Source organism: Dermacentor albipictus, chromosome 1 (assembly GCF_038994185.2).
Source record: "Dermacentor albipictus isolate Rhodes 1998 colony chromosome 1, USDA_Dalb.pri_finalv2, whole genome shotgun sequence".
NCBI classification, from domain to species: domain Eukaryota; kingdom Metazoa; phylum Arthropoda; class Arachnida; order Ixodida; family Ixodidae; genus Dermacentor; species Dermacentor albipictus.
The window spans coordinates 333,247,167-333,270,444 of record NC_091821.1 but is presented as its reverse complement, the minus strand read 5'-3'; the positions used below and the strand labels follow the sequence as shown (position 1 = coordinate 333,270,444).

Sequence of the window (23,278 nt, the reverse complement as noted above, 5' to 3'; positions counted from 1 at the left end):
ATTTCCGATTTGGTGCCTATGCTGTGCTAAACGTAAGCCAAACGCAGCTGTCCTCAGAGAGCCGCAGTGCGCTTAGCCACTGGACTCATGGCAGCACCTCACGGCAGCCGCAGTGTAGCCGAGCGCAGCGATCAATAGCAGGCGCGTATTGGAGTGTGCTTTATCACGAAATAAAGCACAGAGAAGAGAGCGAGGATGATGGGGTTTTTGAAACGAGAGCGTTTGAGAAAAAGGTGACTTCGCACTCCAATTGCGAGCTCCACGGACCGCGTAGGACAGCAGAACTTGGCCAAGATGTTCACAAGAGCGTATGCTACCTGCAGACTATGTTATTTCACCAAGACTGAGGGGTGCTCAGGGCCCCTTGAACTCTTTCGTTACTGCAAGAAAATGGTAGTTTCTTATAGGTCTCGGAAACAAATACTTAATTCTACAAATGTTATTCCAGCACACACTGCAGCATAGCATATTGTGCATAATGAAATGCTCTTTCCAAAAACATACATTGCCAAAGAAGAAATTCATTAGGTAAAACATAAAAAGTCTAGAAAATGCCATTTTTGCTTCCAGTTGTTAAAAACAACAATAAAAACACATGATATCAACAAAAACGTTAATATCAAAGGAATATACACTTCAAAGATAAATAACCCAGGAATAGTGTCTGAAAAAATAAATGCTCAGTACAGCAGCACTCTTTGGATACAAAAAAGAAACTAAGACCAGTGCATTGCTTATGCCATGTAGTGAAGCAGTTCCTAGATTTTGTGGAGCTATCATGTATCGGTTTTCTGCTGTCATTTGTTCTACGACACCCCCCTTACTCAATGCTCCCCTTGGGGCTGTCACGGTTGGCGTGTAACACTCCGGGCAAAAAGGATGCTCAAAGACCGTGCCTAATTGAAATGGAGGATGGATTCCTAATTTGCTATGGTCGTCTCGAGTGGTTGCCGGTCTACCAGGCGCCCCGCAGTGCTGACAGGCCCCTTTGTGTGTGTGTGTGTGTGAGCGACTCTGGGGGAGAACCCTTTTCACAAACTATGCGACTGTAAGGGAGGACTCTTTCCGCAAACTTTGCGACCAAAGGGGGAGCTTCCCGCTAACTGTCTGACTCTGGAGAAAGGATCAGCCGCCCATCCCCAACCAGACTCCGCGGGTTGTCGCCAGAGGAGGCAAGCACATGCAACATCACCCAGGAGAAAAGGAGCATCCGCAAAGCAATGATGGGGATGTGCAATATCGTCCAGGCGAGAAGGAGCAGCCGCAAAGCAACGACGGGGACTCGGTGCATGTCACGTGACATTGACGTGAGCAAGATCCCGCCTACGATATTAGAGGGCCTATTTAAGGGGCCCCGCAATGTACTTTTTCGATTCATTCATTCTCTTCTATATCCTTCGCCAACCATTGAATGAACAGTGCAAGTTTCGCACTAGAAATCGTCTTGTCCCTCCCTAGTCACCACGGTCTACCGTACGCCTGCAGCCTGCCGACAACGCCACACTGCCCAATAGTAACGCTGGTCGATGTTCGAGAAACAGGCGTCGCGCAACAGGGCCTGTAAGGTACCTTGAAATAAATAAATAAATAGGTGCACACCAAACTTTCCCCACAATACATCTGGTTTTTGTTTGTAGAACTACATATTTTGTAGTTCCACCTTTTCAGCATCTTCTGAGAGTGGTCCGATGAGAAGTCCAAGGAACGTACTTCGCCAGTTCGTCTAGAGTCATGCACCTCTTCCAGGACCGCTCGCTCTCAGCATAGCTGAGCAATTAGAAGATTATGCATTTTCACAGATTGTCTTTATCACCTCTGCAGAGAAGATGAGTAGAAAGAAATCCCACGCCATTGTAAACTGTCTTGCACCGATCCTTAGTGCTGGGCCAAGATGTGCTACGGGCAGTCTTCTTGGCGTGAACAGAAGTTTCTTTGCTGCCGATGGCAGCATATCATAACCAATCAAAGTATGCACCCTGAAGATAATCAGTAGAGCTCTCAGGTCGTGCAAAAAGATTGGCACACATGCGCACACAAGGAAGGAGACCGCTCAAGGACTTAAAGGAAACTCGCCGGTGAACAGCTGCAGATGTCCCTATGCCGACTCAAAACATCGCCGCCGTCAGAGCTTGAATCTGCTTTGCTGTCATCTTTGGAATCATAACTCGAGTCTTCATCACTAAATTGAAGTGTGGGTGCAGCATAGTTTCTAGCTATGCAGACGCGCGGTCCACATGGTTCACATGGTTCACAGGTCCACATGTTGGACACGCGGCGGACCTTCAGGAATACACTTTGGAGGAATAAAACGACTAGGACTCCAAACCAAAGCTCACTAGTGAACAGCTGGCGTCATTTTCGGTTAGTTGTCAGCACTCAGCACTGTCGGACGGCAAAGCCGGCGATGTAATTTAATTTTTGACTTGCTGGGAGTCATTGGATTACAAAATCTTGAAGCTAGCGCAGTGTAATCATGAGTGGTGTGCTTTGTTCTTGAGCGTGGAACATATGCAAATTAGTTTGCAAAAAGGTCGGTCAAAAATCACAACATTGCCAGAGCGTCATAATTTAAATCGATTCTGAAAGTTCAGTGCCTGTACTAACTACTAGATGGCCTTAAGTGGATAAGAAATGGCTCCAACATGTGGAAATTGGAAACGTCGATCACCGGTGATAGATTTGAATAGGCATGATAACGAAAGAGTTGAATAGACGGTGAATGCATTCAACACACGTCATCTCCCATTGAAAACACCTATTTGCCGCTTGCCCTAAGAAAATCTTCAAGCAATAACTATAGCTCACAATGTCTGATTACGGTATTCATACAATTCTAACATGCACAATCTTTTTTTTTCTCCAGGACGATTGGGCCGAAATTTGCCTGCGCGATGCAACTGGATACAAAACCAAAATCGCATCCACAGCATTTCTATGCTTTAATGCATAACACAGATGTAATGCGGCGTAACTGGCTTTAGGAAACCAGCCACTATAATGCAACACCTCCTAGACCTTGGCCCATTTTAAGCATGAAATGCTATTAGTTCCAGATGTCGGCGACCTTCAAATGACCTTGAGTCAGAAGCCAGAGCTGTTATCCAGGCACTCAAACAAGAATATCCGGGCAAATTGTGAGAACAAAACGGCATCTGGACACCCAGCCAAACTTAAGAAAATGCGGTCTCTGGCCGCCAACCCTTTTTACAAGACTCCGATACATATACTAGTTACTGCCCAACAAGTTATTAAAAAATATTGCTTCCGAGTTCTTCCTAATGTTTGTTCACAATATCACTCAAGCTATAACTTCTAGTGCGCTGGTTTTTTTTGTAATTTCCAATGGTGGCATTCGAAAGGCAGATACAGGGCACCATACACTTCATTGTCATCTTTTGGCGTTGAGACAGGGTTGCCTATTCTCTTCTGAATTCCAGCGATTTGTTAGCTCTGTGACGCGAGTTTCGTGCCACCTCGAGAGATAGCACTACGCTGCGTGGCACCCCTTTCAGGTGATTTTCTTTTTTTAGCTGGGCAGTGCATTCTGTTTCTTTGATATCTTTCACTGCTTGTTGTGCTGCCTTTAGCTGGTTTTCAGCCGGTTTTCTAGCTGGGCAGCGTCCATATGGACCAGTGCACAGTATGGCACAGTGCAATGTGGTGTGGTGGTTGCGCTGTTGCAAACATGCACTACATCCAATTTAAGATTGTGGCTACTATCATCTCCAACCAATCTGCTTTGTCAATTGCCATTTCCTGCTTACACCTACTCTCGATTACGAGAGAGCCAGAAATTTTTTTCTGCTAAAAGAATGGGTGCACGTTAGATTTCTACTTGGTTTAGGAGCTTTAATGCAATTTCTGTTAGTTTTCTACTTGGGAACACATAGAAAGAGGGCACGCATTTGGTTTGGGGGCACGTTAAATGTGGGCAAATAGTGCCAGATAAATCAGCAGTGTGTTTTGGCGTCTTTTCTGCATCTCATTTACTTTAACCCACGAGATACTTTTATTAACTTCATCGGTCCCATCAGGGTTGAACTGATCGGTCCCATCATGTTGAGCACATTAACACACTCCACATTTTTCATTGCACTACAAATGCACTGCGAGACAGAGTACAGAAACAGAAAATAAGAATATGAAAGAAGACGCAAATAGGGCAGCTTACCTCGGTGACGAGGACATTGTGTGACAGCTTCTTCCGTGCCTTCATTATCCTTACAATGGCAGCTTCAATCGTGCAGTCACAGTTAAGAAGAACTGGCTCAATCAAAAGTTCCCAAAAAACTACAAAGCAGTCTAAACCACGACACAGATGAAATGAATGAGTTTCTTACAAAACGACATTTACCAACCTGTATTTACTGAACTAGTACTCATTTCTGGCACACCAAAGCTCAAACCTGTGAAATTCACATGGTGTGGTTCTGCATTTGTGAAGTCGTAAGCTGACAGCAGTATACCACTGACCTTTAATAAGATTTAATATTGTAATTTCTCACAAAAGTATAAGACCATTTGAACAGATGACGCAATTAGCAGAAATGACTCAATTAATAAAGCAAGATCCAAATAAAGCTCCAGTTCTCTTTGCATAAGCATTAAAGTTTACGCAATCAGTACCTTAATGCTACTTATAAATATTTATGAGTTCATAGTTACTAAAAAAAAATGCAGACAACAAATTCAAAATGCAGTAGACTTGCCAAAATTATTATCATCATCAGCCTATTTTACGTCCACTGCAGGATGAAGGCCTCTCCCTGTGATCTCCAATTACCTCCGTTTGCCAAAATGATAATTTTAAGTAAAGGATATTCATGCTTTCGGTCTTCGTCCACCTTGCTCCTTGTTTCGTTCCTCTCAGGCTCGCTCTCCCCCTTTGCTGCAACTAAAGAAAGGACAACAAGCAATGAATGGATGAACCTAAAGTGATTTAGGTATTCTCCCCAGACCTATGGTATATAAATTAATGTGCCTTTAATGTACTTGTCAAAGCCCCAAAACAAAGGCAGAATGAATGAGAATATTGCATTGCATTCAAGCTGTCTCCTCATGTGAAATACTATTGTGAGATTATGAAATAAAAAAACTATTTTCTTACTATATTATAGTAACAGCAGCACAGAAGGTTTATATACAGACTTTAGCCAGCATTGTGCTTCAGTGAAATAACAAATACTTGGAATTTTCTTGATGGCTAAGTCCAAAGGAGCATTTTACATCTGCCCATTGCACAGTCCAAGGAGCGCTGCATGCTGTACGATGCAGCGAAGCACAGCTGTTGCACATACCAACTATGTAGTGCCAGCAGTTAAGGCTGTGTTGCAGAAACTAGCTTCACAACTGTCTGCCTATGCCCAACTTGACCTTTTCTGTCTGTAGGCACACAGAGAAACATGGGAAAAGTGGTCGCAGTAACTGCTGGCGACCTGAACATCCCATCTACGGCTGTCAGTCTAGCAGTTCGGGCATGTGAGGCCTGATCAACAGTGAGCCGCTCATACAAACAGCGGCAATCTTCCCATGTCAGCAACTACCCACTGTCACGCTGGCGAACAGAAAATTATGTTTGAAAACACTGTTCAGGCAGTTAGGTCGAACCAATTCGTGCTTCATTGGTGTCAGCAAATAAGATTATGGTTTGACGCCGAGTTCAGCGGCTGCAGCACATAAATAGCTGAGAAACTGTCTCGAAACAAAAGCAAAGGTAATCCAAATGGCATCGGCACTGCTCATGGCCGCCATTTTTGCAATGCAATGCACGAATCATGACTGAAAAATTACGCAAGACACCGTGTGGTGTCCCAAAACGTCAGTTGTTGTTACGAGCTTGTTCTGTGCAGAAAACGGCAATGCCACAAGATGTCTGAATAATCGAGTAGGCCAGAAAAATCAAACACCCTAAAGTCAACCAATGTAGTGATACGTCTCTGATGTACAACAGCTGCGCTATGTCTTTGGATTTTGAGACCTCTTTTCTTGTATTTATGTATTCTGTGCACTGTACTTTCACGCAATAACAATTGAAATCAAGTGCAAGGTTGCTTTGGCAAACGAAGAGTACCAATCTATCTAGCCGAAGCAAGTAAGAATGACACTTTTCCCTCCCGCTGTGAATTAATTTAATGTAAGACAATGCAAAAAGAAAAAGCACTTATGGAATGAAAATTAACACAGTAAGTAAGATAAAGCACCTCTTAGAATTGCAAATTGCTGGTAAAACACAAATTGCACATCAGAGCCAACTTTCTATTCAACGATTTCTGTTGCTGCAACGATTATTCCTTGGAGCCTAGAAGAAACTTCATAGTGTGCCTCTGTCAACCTGCCATAAACTTAATTTTTAAAACACCATCAGCCTAGCAACTGTCTCATCTCAAATGAAATTTGTTTATCAAGGTAATGTAATTCTCAAGCAAGAGAGAAAAAGAAAATGACAGGAAGAGGGTATAGCTCAGTACCTGCTTGAATCTTGACTCTGTACAATTTGGAAGTGAAGGAGTCATTGACAGTAAACGTGTGACTTGGCTCTGAAATGAGAAAAAGAAGAAAAAAAACTATCATGAGAGAGAAGCACTCAGCTGTCATTTTTCACAAGACAAAGGCACTAGCACAGGCTGGGCCATCTTTCAGGGCCGAGGAGGACAAGATCTTTCAAACAAAGTAAGGCCTCTTCCCTCAATCCACACAACAAAAGCTGATCATTGGCAAGCCTGCTCAACTCCTATGCAACTCGCACACTTTCTTCAATAAAGGTTTTGCACCATAAATGACAATGTCACCATTCAAGAGAGCATACATTCAGGGAAAACACAGAAAGTACACTTGTGATAATCTTAATTCCAAAAATCCGAACCAACCTTTCAAATCAAACGCTATGCCAGCAACCCCAAAGCAGAGCAGTGTCATGTTTTGCATAAAGCCCAAGCGTGAAACGATCCTATGGCGTTTATTGCATGTAAAGCTTTATACTTTGGGTGCAAATGAAAGCTTGCGAGGGTGCGCTGAAAACTATGGTGGCTTGATGAACACAGGTTTGCCATGTAATCAAGTAAGGGGGGGGGGGGGGGGGGGGGCAGGTTGACATGCTTCTTTCCTAGCGCGACTGGGCATGGCTGTCAGCACAGCTGAACGTATACGCAGCACGTGTGCCTTGTTTTAGAGGCAATCTGCCTGATGTGAGTGGGCGTGTCGAGATGACGTGGCATCATGTGCGCTGACACTATCAACTGAGGCGGAGCGGACATGAAAGCGTGGCTGGCTCTGCTTCATACCGCTGATGTGAAGATATCGTCAACATGGCATGAAACCATATCTTTCATCGCTGGCTCACAAATTTAACAAAATGAATCTTTTGCTCATTCAAATTTGTTATTGTCAATTGCCCTATAGTTCTGAAAATTTTGCGGCCCCTCCCGTGTAACAAACTCCATGGTCGACTGTACTTATTTTGCATAAGAAGTCGAATTTTCAATAGAACTAAATTTCGATATAACAAAGCAAACTGCTGATTTCGGCGACTTTGTCTTATCGAGGTTTGACGGGAGACCCTGCTTTTTGGAGCCCGAAATTGGCCCGAATATCTTTTTGCGTTCCTTTGCTCCAGATTGGTGTGTCATTTATTTTTGCTTGATTGGACCCCTATATCATTCTTGATTGATTTGGCCTTGCCAGAATGACTATGAACATGTTGTGATATGTTTGTTATCATTTTTACTAAACATATTGTTATCATTTTTACTAAACATATTTGATGGTGTCACAGTTCTGGAGCAATATGTCCGGCTCTATTGTCCATTACAACAATTATTCTTTTGTCCGAAAGGTAGACAGTAAGAGAATGCAATAGGTACTGTAATATAAACAAATACTATTATCACAAAAATTTTCAAAAAGGAATACATAACTTGTCCTTGGTGATACTATGGGTTCTTACTTTAAAAGTATGCTATGCTCTCACTTAATATAAAATTAGCTTAGAACACTATCCTTGCGGTTTTGCCTTCTTTGTTTGTTCCACATCTTTTTGTATGTCAATCTTTATTGCACCATATATAATTCAGTAAATAGCTCACCTCCAAGCAAGTTGTGAAAAAACATTTTTCTTAATTTCTAAAATGTTATTCACTATGCAAGAAAACTGAATATATATATATTAAATTAGCACACTGAAATATTTACATCAATTCAGCAAGTTTCTTCCAAATGTACCCACAAGTAAATAATTTTTGAAGAGCATGGTCCCCCCATTAACTGCACTAGGAATAAAATGCAGGCGCAAGAAAACAAACCTGCTTGCCATAAACATTCACAGCAAATGTGAGCTTTGGCAAACTTAATTTTTAGAGGTACATGAACACTTCCTCTGAAGTCTCTCATATTGCCTCCTCTCGCTGTATGCTGATAGGCTCACGAAGAGGCAATACTCAATCGAGAACTTCACCCAATACAGTGAAAGCTCGTTAATTCGAACTTCAATAATTCGAATTTATGGATAATTCGAACTGTACGATCTGGTCCGGCCAAGCTCCACAGAAGTCTATGTATAAAAAAGTCCGTTAATTCGAACGCGAGAAGGTTCCTTCACGGATAATTCGAACTACGCTCGCCTGGCACACGGCCAGAGAAACGCGCCTACTGCCTACACACAAGGCTGTATTGCCTCCGAAACGGAGAGAACGGCGAGAGAAGGCAAAATCGGAAAAAAATCTAACCGACGCAGGGTCAGCCAGAAGGCAGCGGCGGCTGCCGCCTCTCCGTTCTACGAAACCTCCGAGGCTTCTTGCCCATTGCGAATCTCGGAGGCTTTGCAAATCTTGTACAGCTGCTAATGTTGTGCGGAGATGGTACGGCAAGCTCCAAAACACAGCGAATCAAGTACGTCGCAGCTGCGCTTGCAATCAAGAAGCAACGAATCGGGGCCTTCGCCACCTTCATGTTTAGCGTCTTTGTCTCGGCAGTCTTCATCGGTTGTGCACCTCTGTTTTCAGCTTAGGAGGTATCGGCCGTCGCGATTCACTGTGATGGTGTTAAGCCTCGGCTAAAGTTCGTTTCGGTGGACATCGGTGGTGTGGCACAGTCGGACCCAGAGCTTCGACTTGAAGATGGCGTGCGCCCGCGGCACACGCCATCACTTTCTGACACGCCAAATTTCTGACATGCCCTACTGCTTCCAAATCGCAGTGTACTGTTGCCCTCTTTCACTTTCGTTAGTTCGAACTTTCGTTAATTCGAACTGAAGCGGCTTCCCCTTGCGGTTCGAATTAACGAGCTTTTACTGTACTTGCAATCGCCTGGTTGATTAAGTTTACAGGTTTACCCAGCAAGGTAATGCACAATATCAGCACATAGTGACGAGTGGCTATAACACGCAATCAGTTTCCAGCAGAAACAAATGGCCAACTAAAACACAGCCATGAGTACATGAGTACATGCATACTAAGCACTGTCCTTGTATTTTTCAAGAACTGAAATGGCGACATAAAAATTGCTAACAAGAGAGAGCAAACCAAAGAGGAGAGAGTTCTGGCTACATTTCAAGGATTCTCACCAATTTCCTTTGTCTTTGGGCTTTTGATGAGGATGCGCTGCGTGGGCTTTCCCATGGCCAAAGACTGAAGTGCACGCACCAGATCCTTTTCAGGGATGTCTGTCTCAGAGGCAATCTCTTCGTAGAGTAGCCGGTCACGGCTGTTGAAGAGCATCAGAACGCACATCTGATACGTAGACACCTGGATGACATGCTTGCGCGGTGCCCCAGCAGCCAGGCTCCCCAGCGAAGATGACGATGCTTCATTCTCCTCTTTGCGTGGCCCGTAGAACACTGCATTCAGATCCGCCCAGCCTAGCTGTGGCTGCAGGGTCAGCTGCCGGCCACTGTGCTTGGCCAAGTAGAACCTGAAACAAAGCCGTTGCCTCATTATATGTCGGTTTCCTTCACTCCTCTTCTTTCCTTTTTGGTGCCAAAATGTATTGTGCATTGAACGCAGTACAGTTTGTTAGTACAGTAGAACCTCGTTCACACGTTCACGTCATGTAGGTTTTTCCCGTGCCAATGTTTGCAATCAAGAACACAAGACCCACTAGGGTTACGCTCACTTTTTACCGGTTTATACGTTCTCGGAACGCACGATTTTTTAGCCCAAACATTCAGTACGTTGCCAAACTGCAATCATACAAGTTTTCCGGCCGCTAGATCCCATGTAAACAAGAAAATGCCTGACACACGTGTGATAGAGAACAGTATATGGCTGCCCCCCGCGGCAGCTTCACCACAATACTCGCCTGTTTCTCTCATGTGAAAATGCCGGTGCATACTCAATTTTTCATTTCGGCAACTGCAAATTTTCACTGAGGCCGTCACATGCGGCATTCACAGCCATCACTGCCAATCCTATCACAATAAGCATCTTTGCTTATCTGTTTCACAGTGTGTGGTACGTAGTGCCATAGGTAGGTGGTGGTGGTGGTGTTAAACATTTATTGAACACCCCTTTTACACTGATAAGAAACATAACAAAAAAATAATGTTGAAACAAAGTGCCGAAGAAAAGCCCAATTCCTTTGTTTGTGTTTTTTTTTGTCTGACAGGGCAACAGTAGCTGCATACCTGCGAAAAGCCTCAAAAGCATTGCGAGGGGCTGTGGGAATGTTGCTCTTAGGTGTAGAAGCAGGGGTGGGCCAAAACCCTGTAGTGAGCACACGCACATTCAGGTCCACTCCATACAAGTTCATCTGCCAACATGAAAGGAGAAAAACATGTCAAATGAGCCCTTAAGTACCATACAAATGCTGGATAACCCGTAAAACCACTATCTAAACCGAATGTTTAAAAAAGCAGTGTATATTGACCAAGAGTTTCATTTAAAAAAAAGAAGAGTACTTCAGTACAGTTGTGCAACACCTGCATGCTGAATAAACACATTAAGTTATACTGTACCTAAAGCACTACAAACTCTGATTGCTGGTTAAACAAAACTATCGACACTACAGTATGTGGCAACCTGCCTATTACAAAAAAGCCCACAATGAAATTTCATCATGAAAAGTGCTGCCTAGCAGGCTAGAGCCAGAAGTCCAAATTTAAGTCACATGTTAGGTTAGGCAAGAGAACTAAAGAGAATATAAACATGAGTACCGTTTTTGCGGTTCCTTATAACTGTTCATGCCTCATTCTATAAAATTGGATACTCTTTTTGGTAACATAGAACATAGGTGATGAATGCTACTTACATTTGAAGAGGCCACAGCAGCTTTGAATTCGTCCATCATTGTATTCGATACTGACATGTCCTTGAACATGCCTTCCAATTTAGAGGTAAACTGGCAACCGCATTCAGTCTGCAAAGATACATCTCACGTTACTTCAACCCTGGATTATCATGACTGAGCTTGAGTACATATACACCACAGCAATGCACGCAGGTCCTCAATACAGTAACAAGAGACCACGATAAATACAGTAACAAGAGACCACGATTACTGTAGAACTTCCTTATTGCAAACTCCAAATAAACTGAGTTTGTTTGAACAAAATGGTGTTCAAGCCATAGGAAGTCCATCTAACACAAATTCAGATTGGTGTAAGACAACTGGATTGAATGTGCTTGACTACATGCAAGCTAAAAACCTTGCCACCAAGTTTTCAGCCCTATGATCCTGCGGCATCAGTGCGGTGTGCAACAAGACGAAACATTAAAATTGGAAATGATAGCAGGAAGCTGTCAAGCACACACACACAGTGTTTATCTCAGCATGCACAGGTTATCTTGGCAGAAGTGCGAACACGACTAAATGAACTAGAAGGTGAATTTTCCTTCCCACATTCACCACTGTGTCTGACACTGGGGTGATTAGTTCACAAACGCTCAGGGTCTGAGCACACTTAGTGCCCAGCTATACCTCAATCACACTTCACACTTTGAAGTTATCAGGAGTAAGAGACGTCATTCTTTATTTATCACTCAGGCTTCAATCTGGCAGGATAGTACCTGCTTGTGTGTTGTTGCTGCTGTACGCAGTCAATGCCAGATATGTCAAACTCGGATATATTGAATTATTGTCTATATTGACAGGTGTAAAATCTTAAAGATCCCATGCAAAGATATAGCAATGTACCACACGTAAATCGAACTCTCATTCACCGCCACATTCGATGTAATGAACGCTGCCTCATGCCTCGTCCTTGCAAGTGTGCTTCTCCCAACAGAGACGCAACTATTTTTCATGTCTTCGGAAGTATTTAATAACGACAAATTTGAAACAACACTGTTTTGGCAGATGCTGCCAAACAAGAGATTGAATCTGAAGAGCAGTACGTGCCATGGAGAAAAAAATTGGCAGGGTGGTGTATCAGTTTACCTCGCTATGCATATGGATGGCTTGTGCAAATTGCAGCTGTTTGTTATTAGCAAAAGCATATTTCAACAATGCAAAGGGCCTTCCAATCCGATACGCTTTCCAAAAAAGTGTGGATGACACTTGATCTTTTCACTGAGTGGCGCCGGGCAAGGGATTTCGAACTGCTGTGTTGCCGGGTTAGTCTTTTGTAGGCAAGAGCTTTCCGCGAATGGAATTTTAGGATTCCGCAAGGTACCAAAACAATTCAGAGCACAACCTCCACTTGGACGGATCCTTACATTGCAGTTTGAATTTAACGAAACCTCCGCCCACCACATTTGCACTTCACGGAAAACCTATTGCAGTGGTGGCATGCAAGACTTGTCGCTGTGCGATTGGTGGGTCCACATTGCACGCATTTTATTCGTGCTTGCACGGTTATACCGTGAGTGGGAATGGACTCGAATGATCTGCAAGCTGAAAGCCATTTTTGAAACTAACCACGTGTGTGTAAGGTCAGCAGTCTCCTCTCCGGCGCAGGGACCGGAGGGGGAAGGGCTGAGAACGAAGGGACTTACTGGCTGAGAGGCATCTGAGCGCTGAGCGGCACAAGAGACAGACGTGGACTTTTTAGGGTGATCGAGAAACAAAGACAACTAGTTCGAACAGTCAGTTCCGAAACTCGACACGACAGTTCTCATGGCTCGTTGCCCACATATGGCAATCGACCGTTTAAACGGTTTATTGCTGGTATAGCAATGGACACGTGGCCAGTCATATTCACGAGCGATTTGCAGAACAAGTGCACTGATGGCGGCACGGCACGTATCCATACAAGCTAGTTAACTTCTGCGATGCATCCATTTCTACCTTATCTGGAATAAAAACGCACAAGTCTTTTGAAGCACCACCGATGTGCTCAATGGTGCACCATGGTCTCTGCGTCTGGGCCAAGCGGGCTTTTATGTTTAACGTTGGAATCAGTATCTCAGAGACCATTCCGCATTTCAAGCCATTTGCGACATTCGTGAGCAAAAAATACGCGAAATTTTATGCATTCGACGGTCTTGGAGAAGAAAATTGGCAAGTTCACGCTTTTTACAACCTCTGGAAATTGTCCGAGTTGTGTGGAAGGTATAAGATAAGCTTCAGATAGGCATATTTTATGATCAATGATCAATATATCTAACTATTCATGATCCCCTTTGAGTTCGATTTTAAGTATAGTGCTCTTTGGCCACATCTGGCCCTCGCGCCAATAAGCTCCAATCATCGTCATCATCAGTTCAATATATCTGGAATTAACTGTATACCAGGTGCACATTACTTTTGCAGCTAGTTTCTACTGTCAAAAATACTACAGAATCGCTGATCACACTGTAAAGCAGATGAACTGGAAATTTCTCAGGAAATGCCCAGTGCCTGCAATATTCACAACCTAAACATGTACAGTCATAATAAAGCTTTGTGATTACAGTAAAAAAAAAGAAAAGGTTTATGCAACAAGCGCACCCTAAGACCAGAAATGGTGAATAAGCAAATAGTGTAGCCCTTGCATCAAGGTCACAAGGTGCTATCATCCAGCAACTTGCCTTGAGCTTGGAGATCATGTTTTTCTCAGAGTCGTCGGAAACGCTCTTGTTCAGCAGTAATCGCTTGGCCAGGTGCTGTTTATAGTATCGCTCAAACAGGTCCTTCTCCTGCAGGTAGCGAAACAGCACCATGGTTTTGTCCAGCACCTGCTCTATCTCCTGCTCGGTCATGCCCTTCAACCCCTTTTTCAGCTTGTCGTCCACAAACAAGGAGAGGTACTCGGGCGACTTGCGGTTCAGGTTGAGGAAATACTCAAAGTCGCTGGCAATCATCTGCTTGAACTGGCGTTCGCCGTTGAAGGAGTGGTGCAGGAAGTGGTCAAAGCGGTCCTTCAGGTCCAGAAGGTTCTGCACAAAACTCAGGGCGTCCCCCTTACCACCGTCCTCTTCAGTGACCAATGACTTGCCCTGCTCACGCAGATACTGACTCACACAGTCCACCACTGTCTTGAGGCCGTCCTGGACCCGATTGAACAAGCGGAACATCCGTGCCAGGTCTGCAAAGCAAGAACACACCAGTGTGTGCCACATATAATCAGCAGTAAGGCTGTGAGAAGCAGGTATACCCAGTCCTTACACTGAATAGCTGTTGGGCAGGGACTACATGGGTAGACAGCAGCCTAGACACCCATGCACCTGCCATGCTTTCCAGCAAAGATGCAGAGAATCTCCACATATGCATGGTGCAGTGCTGCCAGGCCACTTTATCTTAATATTTTCAAAGTACTGTCCAAATATTCGCACAATGATTAATCATATATTATAAACTCATTTTTCTGGAAGCCAAATTTAAGAAATATTAGCAAAAACAAAGAAGCACCATTTATGTACCTAAATACCAGAACGTCATGTGTGGCTGACACATCTGCATTTGGCTGCAGTTCGTTAATAAAACGTAGCCAAGCCGGAAAGGGGCAAGTGCTTTGCCTCACACAGCAGCTTCCACAGTCACCAGTGAGCCCTGCTTTCCAGTAAGACCCTTAAACAGCCATGTCCTCCGACTGGTCTGTCAATTCCATTGCTTTGAGGCCCATGCTGGCATCAACACCTGGTATACGAATGGTACCGTGTTTAGCGATTCAAATGCGATACTCAGACTGCACGCTTAACTGCAGTTGTTGCGCCACTGGTGAGCACTGGGGGGCGTCAAATGCAGTCACCATGCACCATAAGCACTCTCGCAATCAGCGTATTACCACAATGCATCATCAATTTTCCCAGTGCCCACTCATTGCAAAGCAAGCACTAGCACCCTGCCTTTTGAGAGTTTCGCCCTTGAATCGCTGAGCCCTGCCCCCCACACACACCTCACCTGCCTCGTGCACACCAGAATAGTAGTTGTAGTTTGTAGTTTTTGGATTGCAAATTGTGTTTACATGGTTTTAGGGTTTTCCACATATGCATTCATGCATAACTGGTACACTTGATCCTAGATCTAGTGAAGTCATACTTGCAGGGAAAAACTTCATTCGTGAATCTCATTAAGCATAGTTTAAGCACAAATATCAAGTGTGCTCAGGAGATTATCTAAGAGACTGCAAGCATAAATAAGGCATGCCACACACGTTTTCTGTACTGGCACTACAGATGCAGGAGCGGGACTTCCCAAACCCATTTTGATGCAATTTTTTGAGCAAGTAAAATTGCATTTTGGAGCAGTCTAAAGAGACAAAACTTCATTTTGGAGCAATTTATAGCAGATAAAATTTTATTTTGAAACTGTTTGTTGTAGGCCAATCTGAATTTTAGTGGAATAATAGAATATGGAATGTAACAGCATACTTTGAAACCATGACAGAACACAGAATAAACCAACACAAGCGCTGTAGTGCAGCGGTTTTAAGCAACGTCCTAAGCTGAATTTTGAAGCAGATTACCCTGATACTGAAACTGTCTAGTGCATGCAAATTTTGGTAATAGTAACTGTAGATTTTTAACTGAAGGTAGCAATCACAAAACACATGCAGTTTGCAATAGTGAGTCAAAAATTTCAGAAAAAAAGCCCCAAGACATGTTTTATATACATGTACATTTTTCTTTAATGTCTCGATTGTGTAGATGAAGTGCCTGGAAATGTCTCGATAGTGTGGATGAAGTGCCTGGAAATGCACTTCACACACAGACCACACAGAGAAGCCAGAGTTATGAACAACTGTGGTTGATTGAAATCCATTTCTACATAATAAATAGTTTTGCCTTGCCGCAAGCCAATCAGAACGCGGGGCATTAGAAGCGCACTTTGTAGCTATAGCATATTAGAATATGGAAGAGTGGGTCGAGTGGTGGCACGGCACATGCTTTCCTGCAAAGCCAAAAACACTGGTCGCACTACGACTGAACTATATATTGCCACGCCGACCTCATGGTGATAGTGGAAAACTTTCTGAAATTACGCAGTACAATCGACGCAGTGACAATTTCTGGGTCGCCACATGTCCCCGCAGACCCAGAGTGCCAGAATCAACCCTGGGCTGGTATTATAACGTAAAACTATCCCAATTTATTATTTTTTTTTCCCCAAAACTGCCATTAGAACTTCATGATAGGTCAAATTGGCTTAGGCCTTGCCCACATGGGCACAAAAACAGAGTGGAATAGTTTTACGTTATATCAGCCCTGGGGACAGAGACAGCTGCCCGCTGAACCCAGCGCAGCGCGCACCTCCCCATTCGCTCGCAGCACCCTCAGCTTACTTCGTTTTTTTGCCCCTCAGCTAGGGAGCACTGCGCCACTCGGCCCACTCCAAACCTATTCTAGTACCTAACTATGGCTGTTCTGGCCATCCTGACGGCAGTGATAACAGCTGGGAGTGGCTGTGAACACTGGCCACTAGCCAGAAGCACCGAAAAGTCCAGCATTATAAGCATGAAAATGACAAAAAAACTGTGCGGGAGGCACCATTGCGAGGTGTGCGGATCGTGAACAGCTGCACTCTTTTTCAGAGAACAAACACACTCGCTGTTTGCAGCCATTGCCGGAGCACACATGCCGAAGCCATTCTGGCTCATCGTGGTGCATTTTCAGTTAATTTTCTGTGTTTGGCGCAGGAGTCCCACCCCTGCAGATGACAAAGTGGTGCATTCCGTCCACTGCTTGACAGTGAGCATTTGTGGTTGCTTACAGACATTAGCACCAGAAATGTAGCATGCAAAAGCTGAATTCACTGTCACATGATGTCCTTTTTTTTTTCTTTTGCTTTTCGTAAAAGCTAAAGGTACATGCACATGACGCTTGCAGACTTTGGCAAGTTGAAAATTACTCAGCTAAATCGTGCGAAGACATATGTGGCAATCAATGGAACTAAGATCTGGAAATAAAAGATTGTTAAATCACAAATTTCGCTAACTGAAGGTTCGCTGTTCTGAGGATTGATTTTATCATAAAATGCACTCCCTCTGGTATAGGCCCTGTGTGCTGCCAATTTGAGTGCACGGGAAAGGATAATACTAGGCTTCAGGTGCTTGCTGCCAACTGATTATCTGAAATTTTTGCTACTTAAACAACAACAGCACACTAGTGTCTAATATGTCCTACGAACCAGCTGCCATGCAAGGTTTGACAATTCTTCTAGTACTTACAATGCCATGACAAACCAACTTATTAAATCCAAAGGCTTCCGAGAACTATGAAAACAAACACATCACACATGCACCAAGAATTACACGATAATAAATATCTTACCCTCTGTCTTCTGATTCTTGAGCATATGCACAACACCAGAGTTCTCCATCTATTGGGAAGTAGGGAGGATAAATGTACTGCAGTGAGATAAAATAGAGACAATATTTTTTATCTTCGGTGGGCCTTTTCGATTTTTCACTTCTGGCTACCGCGGGCTGCCAGAGCCAGCCAAAGTGCTTTAGCTTTTTCGAGTTACCCCACCCACCATGCCATGCACTTCCATCGGGCATTCGTTTTGCTTTGGCTGGACGGTTCTGGGTACCCATGGGGTGCCGGAACCAGCCAGGACAATTTTGGTCTGGCTGCTCTCTGGAAGTTCTCTGGCTAGGAGACAACTAAAAGAAGTGATGGGCACTTGCCACCATCTCTGTGGGGACTTGACGGATTGCAATGCGGGTGCTTGAGGGCTCTCACCTCGCTCAGCCAACTGCATGGCTATGGTCACCTTCGAATTTCCTTACTTCTAGCGTTACCTTTCTAAGGTTTTAAAGCATCGCTCCACCTTATGAGAATGAGCGAATTTGAATGAGAAAATTTATGTTGATGAATTTGGGAAGCGGCAACGAATTATAAGTTTCATGCCATGTCGACGATATCTTCACATAGGTGGTACAAATTAAGCGAAGCCAGCCACGCTTTCGTGGGCACTCCACCCTGCAGCTGATAGCATCGCCGGCACCAGGGAGTGATTGCTTCGTCTGCCTCACGTTCCAACCAACGGGTCACCACAACTCGAGATCACGCAACCTTCAATATTAAACACCCAAAAAGACAGCTTACATGATGCCACGCAGTCTTGGCATGCCCACTCTTTGCACACGCAGCACATTATCTCTAAAGCAGGGTGCACGATTGTGTATGCGCTTCACCGCGCGAAAAGCCATGTGCTACCATAGCCATGATGCGCGCCAGAAATTGCCAACTTAACTTTTCTCCCACCCCACACCTCACATGCCCTTGATAGCATAACCGCGAGCTCCCTACTACCATCTTTCTTTCTCACCTTTGCACACTTTCACTTGCACCTAAAGCACAAAGTGCACGGGGCGCGATAGGATCTTATCGCACTTGGACTTTATATGGAACATGATGTGGCTTCACTTCGGTGGTCACTCTTGTCGCGCCAATTTGAGAGGTGCATTTGTTAGCAGCCACTTGTAATTTAATCATTTGACCCTCTGTGTCCACAGAAGTTTTCACTTATTGTCACGGCATTCCTCTGCTGTGGAAGCGAAATGTCATTATATTGAAATTGTATACAAACACGCTTCGTTGTATTGAGGTTCTAATTGCATGGTGTTCTATGGACAAGAGGTTATGAAAAGTTAAATACTTCGTCATATCGTGGATTTTGTTACATTGGTTTATTATATCGAGGTTTAACTGTATATATACTTTCAAGCTGCCAACACAGGCCAACTATGCTGAGCACGCACTGGCCTCGCCGGGTGCTGTCATCCTGGTAGCATGTTTACATTTATCCCGCAACCAGTTGCTCCGGCATTCAATTTTGCAAACTTCGGGCAGCTTCGGGTTGTCTTGGGTACCAGCCCACATAACCTTCTATCAGGACTGGAACTAGCTGACTGCCGTCTGGCTGCCAGAGCTTCAAAAATCGAAGAGGCCCACAGATGATCTGCAAGTACAACAACACTGCTAGCCCAAAGTTTGAGCTCAAAAGCTATTTCAATGACAAAATGGTAGGATGCCTTTGAATACTCCGAAACACCTGTTCAGTTAACCTGCCGCAGGTGAAATTGTAGTTTTCCAATTTAACAACCATCACACTGGTACTGCCAATGCCATTGACCAAAGCTCATTCAAGCTACCTAATTCAACCAATGCATGCAACACACAAGATCTGCACTGGCAGCTGATGATCATTATACTCACCTTATCTAAAGAAAACCATATGCTTGACTGATCACTTTTCAGGGATGCTTTTGCTTGTGTGCAATGCTTCGCTGAAGCAATGAGCATCCCAATGGCTGGCTCAGTCAATCATGTTGAATTAAAGGCGATATTCCTGATATTAATTTATCCAGCAAATGGCTGTAGCCATAGCAATTACTTGTACCTTTGACGTAACAGTTGCAGCTTGTGGTAACATCTTCCTGACACAGAAAGATCATCTCACAATTAACATGATTTCCTTTCCTTCTCTTTCAAAATAAAATAATAAAAGGAGGGAGGGAAACTTCAAAATTCAGCTGAGCCTTGTCAATCAGCACATAAGAAAGTACAACGCAGACTGGGTGCGGCAGGAGGTTACCTCAACAATTGTCTTCATGTGGTTGGTGATCAGCTCCTTTTCAACCACCTGCACAATAAGCTCCTCGGTGAACTCGTCCAGGTAGTGCTTTGCCCGTTCCGCCTCTTCGTTGATACGCTGCTCCACTTTCTTGATGTACACGCATGCGCTATTCTCCGTCAGAAACTTTTGGCTCTCCGCCTGCATGTGTGCACATCCGCATTAAGAGGAAAGAAATAACTATCTAGCTCACTGCCTCAGGTTAGGTTGAGTCATATAAGAGAAATTAACTTTGAGATAGTAGCACACTATCCAAACTTAGCAGCAAATCCATGGAGAATGCAGTCTTCAGGAGCTTCTGTGCTATGCAGGACTACTGCACCTTCCGGCTATTTCACTTGCTTAATTTAAGTGGCAAGAAAACTTGTGACAAATTTGCTTAAATGGAAGAATGATGCTTAAGTAAAGGGAGGACGTGGCTTCGAAAATCAACTTCCCTATTTCTTCATGGATATTGATGAAAATTGGCACAAGTGTTAAGAATGTCTCCCTGATGCTTTCATAAAAGTTTCAAAGTGATACTTGAGAATATTCTATTGAATTTTATTGAGCAGAATTTTTCTCCCTCAAACTTTCTGGAGGGCCTGGGGAGCTTAAAAAACGTAATAGAAGGCTCGTTGAGTATTGACTGCATAGCTAAATGTGTGCTGAAGGTCGTGACAGTCTCACTTTTTTTTTTTTGTAACACAAATTTTTTGGAGTTTCATTTTTTATGTTATAGCATAAGAAGCCAACAAACACAGACACCAAGGACAACATAGGGGAAATTACTTGTGCTTAATAAATGTAAAAAAGAAAGGATAAATGATTGGAAATGAAAGAGGATGAAAAAACAACCTGCCGCAGGGGGGGAACAATCCCACAACCTTCACATTTCACGTGCGATGCTCTACCAATTGGGTTACCGCAGTGCCATTTCCTCATCCAATTTCTTGGGTATTTGTTTCCTAGTAGAGCCCTGGGATGTGTACTTTTTTTCTCAGATAAAACGAGTCTACAAAAATTGCATGTGCATTAGAATTGAGTACAACCCTAAATCTGTGTTACCATATCACCATCAGCTTTTTAAGATGGCCACCTCGTACATGCTTCGAGCCTAGGTGCCGTAGCTTCCGCCATGTGCTGTAGTATGTGTGCTTAGGCGTGTACTAGAATACAGTCATTCTAGAACACTGTAGACATGGCCTTGGCTTAGGTTAGTCCACGGTCTGTCTTTCCATTTTCTGCATTTTCTCCATCAGCATGGAAGTGCCGAGTGCGAAGAACGCCAAGTTCATCATGATGTCGCACTTAAAAGGCAAGTGATCAAGTGCGCGGAGAAGGCTGGAAATTGGGCCACATCACGGGCGTTAGGAGTTTCCGAAACTTGCATGCGGGACTGGCGCTAACAGAAGGAGCGGCGTTTTACTGTGGCTGCTGCTGCGTAAGGCGCAGCCGCGCAGGCTTATCTTGAAAGCAATCTGCAGTGAGGACAGTCTACTCGCCTAGGTGCACCGCACTATGTTCTTGTAGCTTAGTTCACATTGAAGTGAGAGGCAGCACAAAGGTCGAAAATTCGGTCGCTCCTGCTACCGCACTTTCTCACTTCAGCATTTTGATAGTGAGTTTCCACGGTCACTGAGTAAGATGTGCTCATGCTTGGCTGTGCACGCGTGACACCATGCTCATTAATTAAGTTAGTAGGCGAATGTTTTCAAGTTTATACAGCTGGTAAAACTACTATCCTTACTTCATAAAGCTGTCTACTAATTTGCCATCGCAATCGATGCTTCGCCATTTTGGTGAGACTGCAACTTTTTTTAGTTATCACAACTTTAGTGCATTGGGAGTAAACATTAGTTTTTCCAAATGAGAGAAAGTTGTATTTCTGTATGAAAGCATGAGGTGCGCGGTACAGTAAAGGACTTTTCTTTGTTGAGGTCACGGCAAACAGGTGCTCGTTACAATCGAGAGCACCTTTTCCATTACGAAAAATGGGTGCGTGTGCTGGAATTCAAATGACAGCCTTAATTCTGCCAGGCTGGGGTCACCAACCAGTAAATATTCACATATAAAACTAACAAGAAAGACATCCAAGTAAATTAGCAGGCCAGAATGTTTTCAAGGGACAGAAAGTTATTTTATTATGCTTTACAATGCCGGCAGCATAGAAAACTCATTAATAGACATGTAATTGGCCTCATACTTTTCCTTCATAACACATACTCCAGATTTCCCAACAGTTGTCTATTTTGAGCTAGCTTAAAATGCTTGATACAGTCGAACCCAGCTTTATCGAACTCGCAAAAAAAGCCTATCAGTTCAATATAGAGCATAATTCGATATAAGCCTGCTAAATAATTGGATGTCATAAAAGCACATGCCATTTATAAAATCACTTTATTGGTGAAACTAGCTTAGTTTCGCACGAAGTAGTCCTGCATTTTCTTCTGCTTGGGCAATTTCGCTGCCTGCGACGCACGCACTTTTCCACATTGTCTAAAGCGTCGGAGCAGCTGAGGCCGCAACCTTCCGCATTCGCGCAGAAGCACCGACTAGTGCGAGCGCACCAATCACTTCGGAGGAAGTAGGCAAAGGACCGTCGTTGCTTTCCTCATTGTGCCCACTTTCACTTGTGCTCGGTACGATGTCGGCAATGCAGTCTTCGTTTTCGGGCTCTCCTGTGGTCATGACACCATCGTTTGCACTCACGAACTCGTCCACCGTTGATTTGTCAACAGCTTCCGGAAATTCTGACAGCTCGCTCCGAACTACAGCAGCATCGCCAACGGCTTCATCGCATTCATCAGAATTTAGTCATCACCGAGCACGCGAAAGTCGGCACGGCAGAAGCAATTTCGGATGAACCACTTGCACACGGCCATGCGTACGCGTCGGGCGTCACAGGCAACGGGCCGCGAGATTGGCCGCTTTAGTCGTAATCTCCCCTTTCAAGATCGTGCTGAGAGCGCTCCTCGGAATCTTGTACGCTGCGGGGACATCCGACTTCTCACCGCGTTCGATCCTATTTATGATTTCGAGCTTCACGACGAAAGGCAAATTCTGCCGCTTCATCACGGCAACACTGCGGGAGAAGGCCTACAAGGCGCACACACTCAATCAGGAAAGCAGCGAGACAGCTCGCACTGCCACCATCTTGCACGAGTGCACAAGAGCCTCTGATTGGCTGTCTGAGCAAGGGCTACGGGCGGGCCAGGATCATTTTTTGCAGGGGGGTGTCAGCGGCTTGTCCGAGGCAGGGCGGTCACAGTAGGGAGAGCGGTTAGATGGTGCTGCGCCGCCGGGTTTTCCCGCCATCACGAGGGAAAGCGAACTTCCGGGGGCACTTTCTGCCGCTTGACGTTCGATA

At 44.3% G+C, this 23,278-nt stretch overlaps 1 protein-coding gene across 1 annotated transcript in view; it reads right to left on the bottom strand.

Moving 5' to 3' along the window:
* Cul3 (cullin 3) overlaps positions 1-23,278 on the bottom strand; it is a 47,246-nt gene that overhangs the window by 7,272 nt on the left and 16,696 nt on the right. The window contains exons 6-14 of the mRNA XM_065442154.1: positions 19,891-20,070; positions 17,619-17,667; positions 13,938-14,434; positions 11,239-11,346; positions 10,616-10,740; positions 9,557-9,903; positions 6,468-6,536; positions 4,822-4,894; positions 4,172-4,241 (exon numbers count right to left, since the gene is read on the bottom strand). Coding sequence (XP_065298226.1) covers positions 4,172-4,241; positions 4,822-4,894; positions 6,468-6,536; positions 9,557-9,903; positions 10,616-10,740; positions 11,239-11,346; positions 13,938-14,434; positions 17,619-17,667; positions 19,891-20,070 — 1,518 coding nt within the window. The remainder of the gene's footprint in view (positions 1-4,171; positions 4,242-4,821; positions 4,895-6,467; positions 6,537-9,556; positions 9,904-10,615; positions 10,741-11,238; positions 11,347-13,937; positions 14,435-17,618; positions 17,668-19,890; positions 20,071-23,278) is intronic.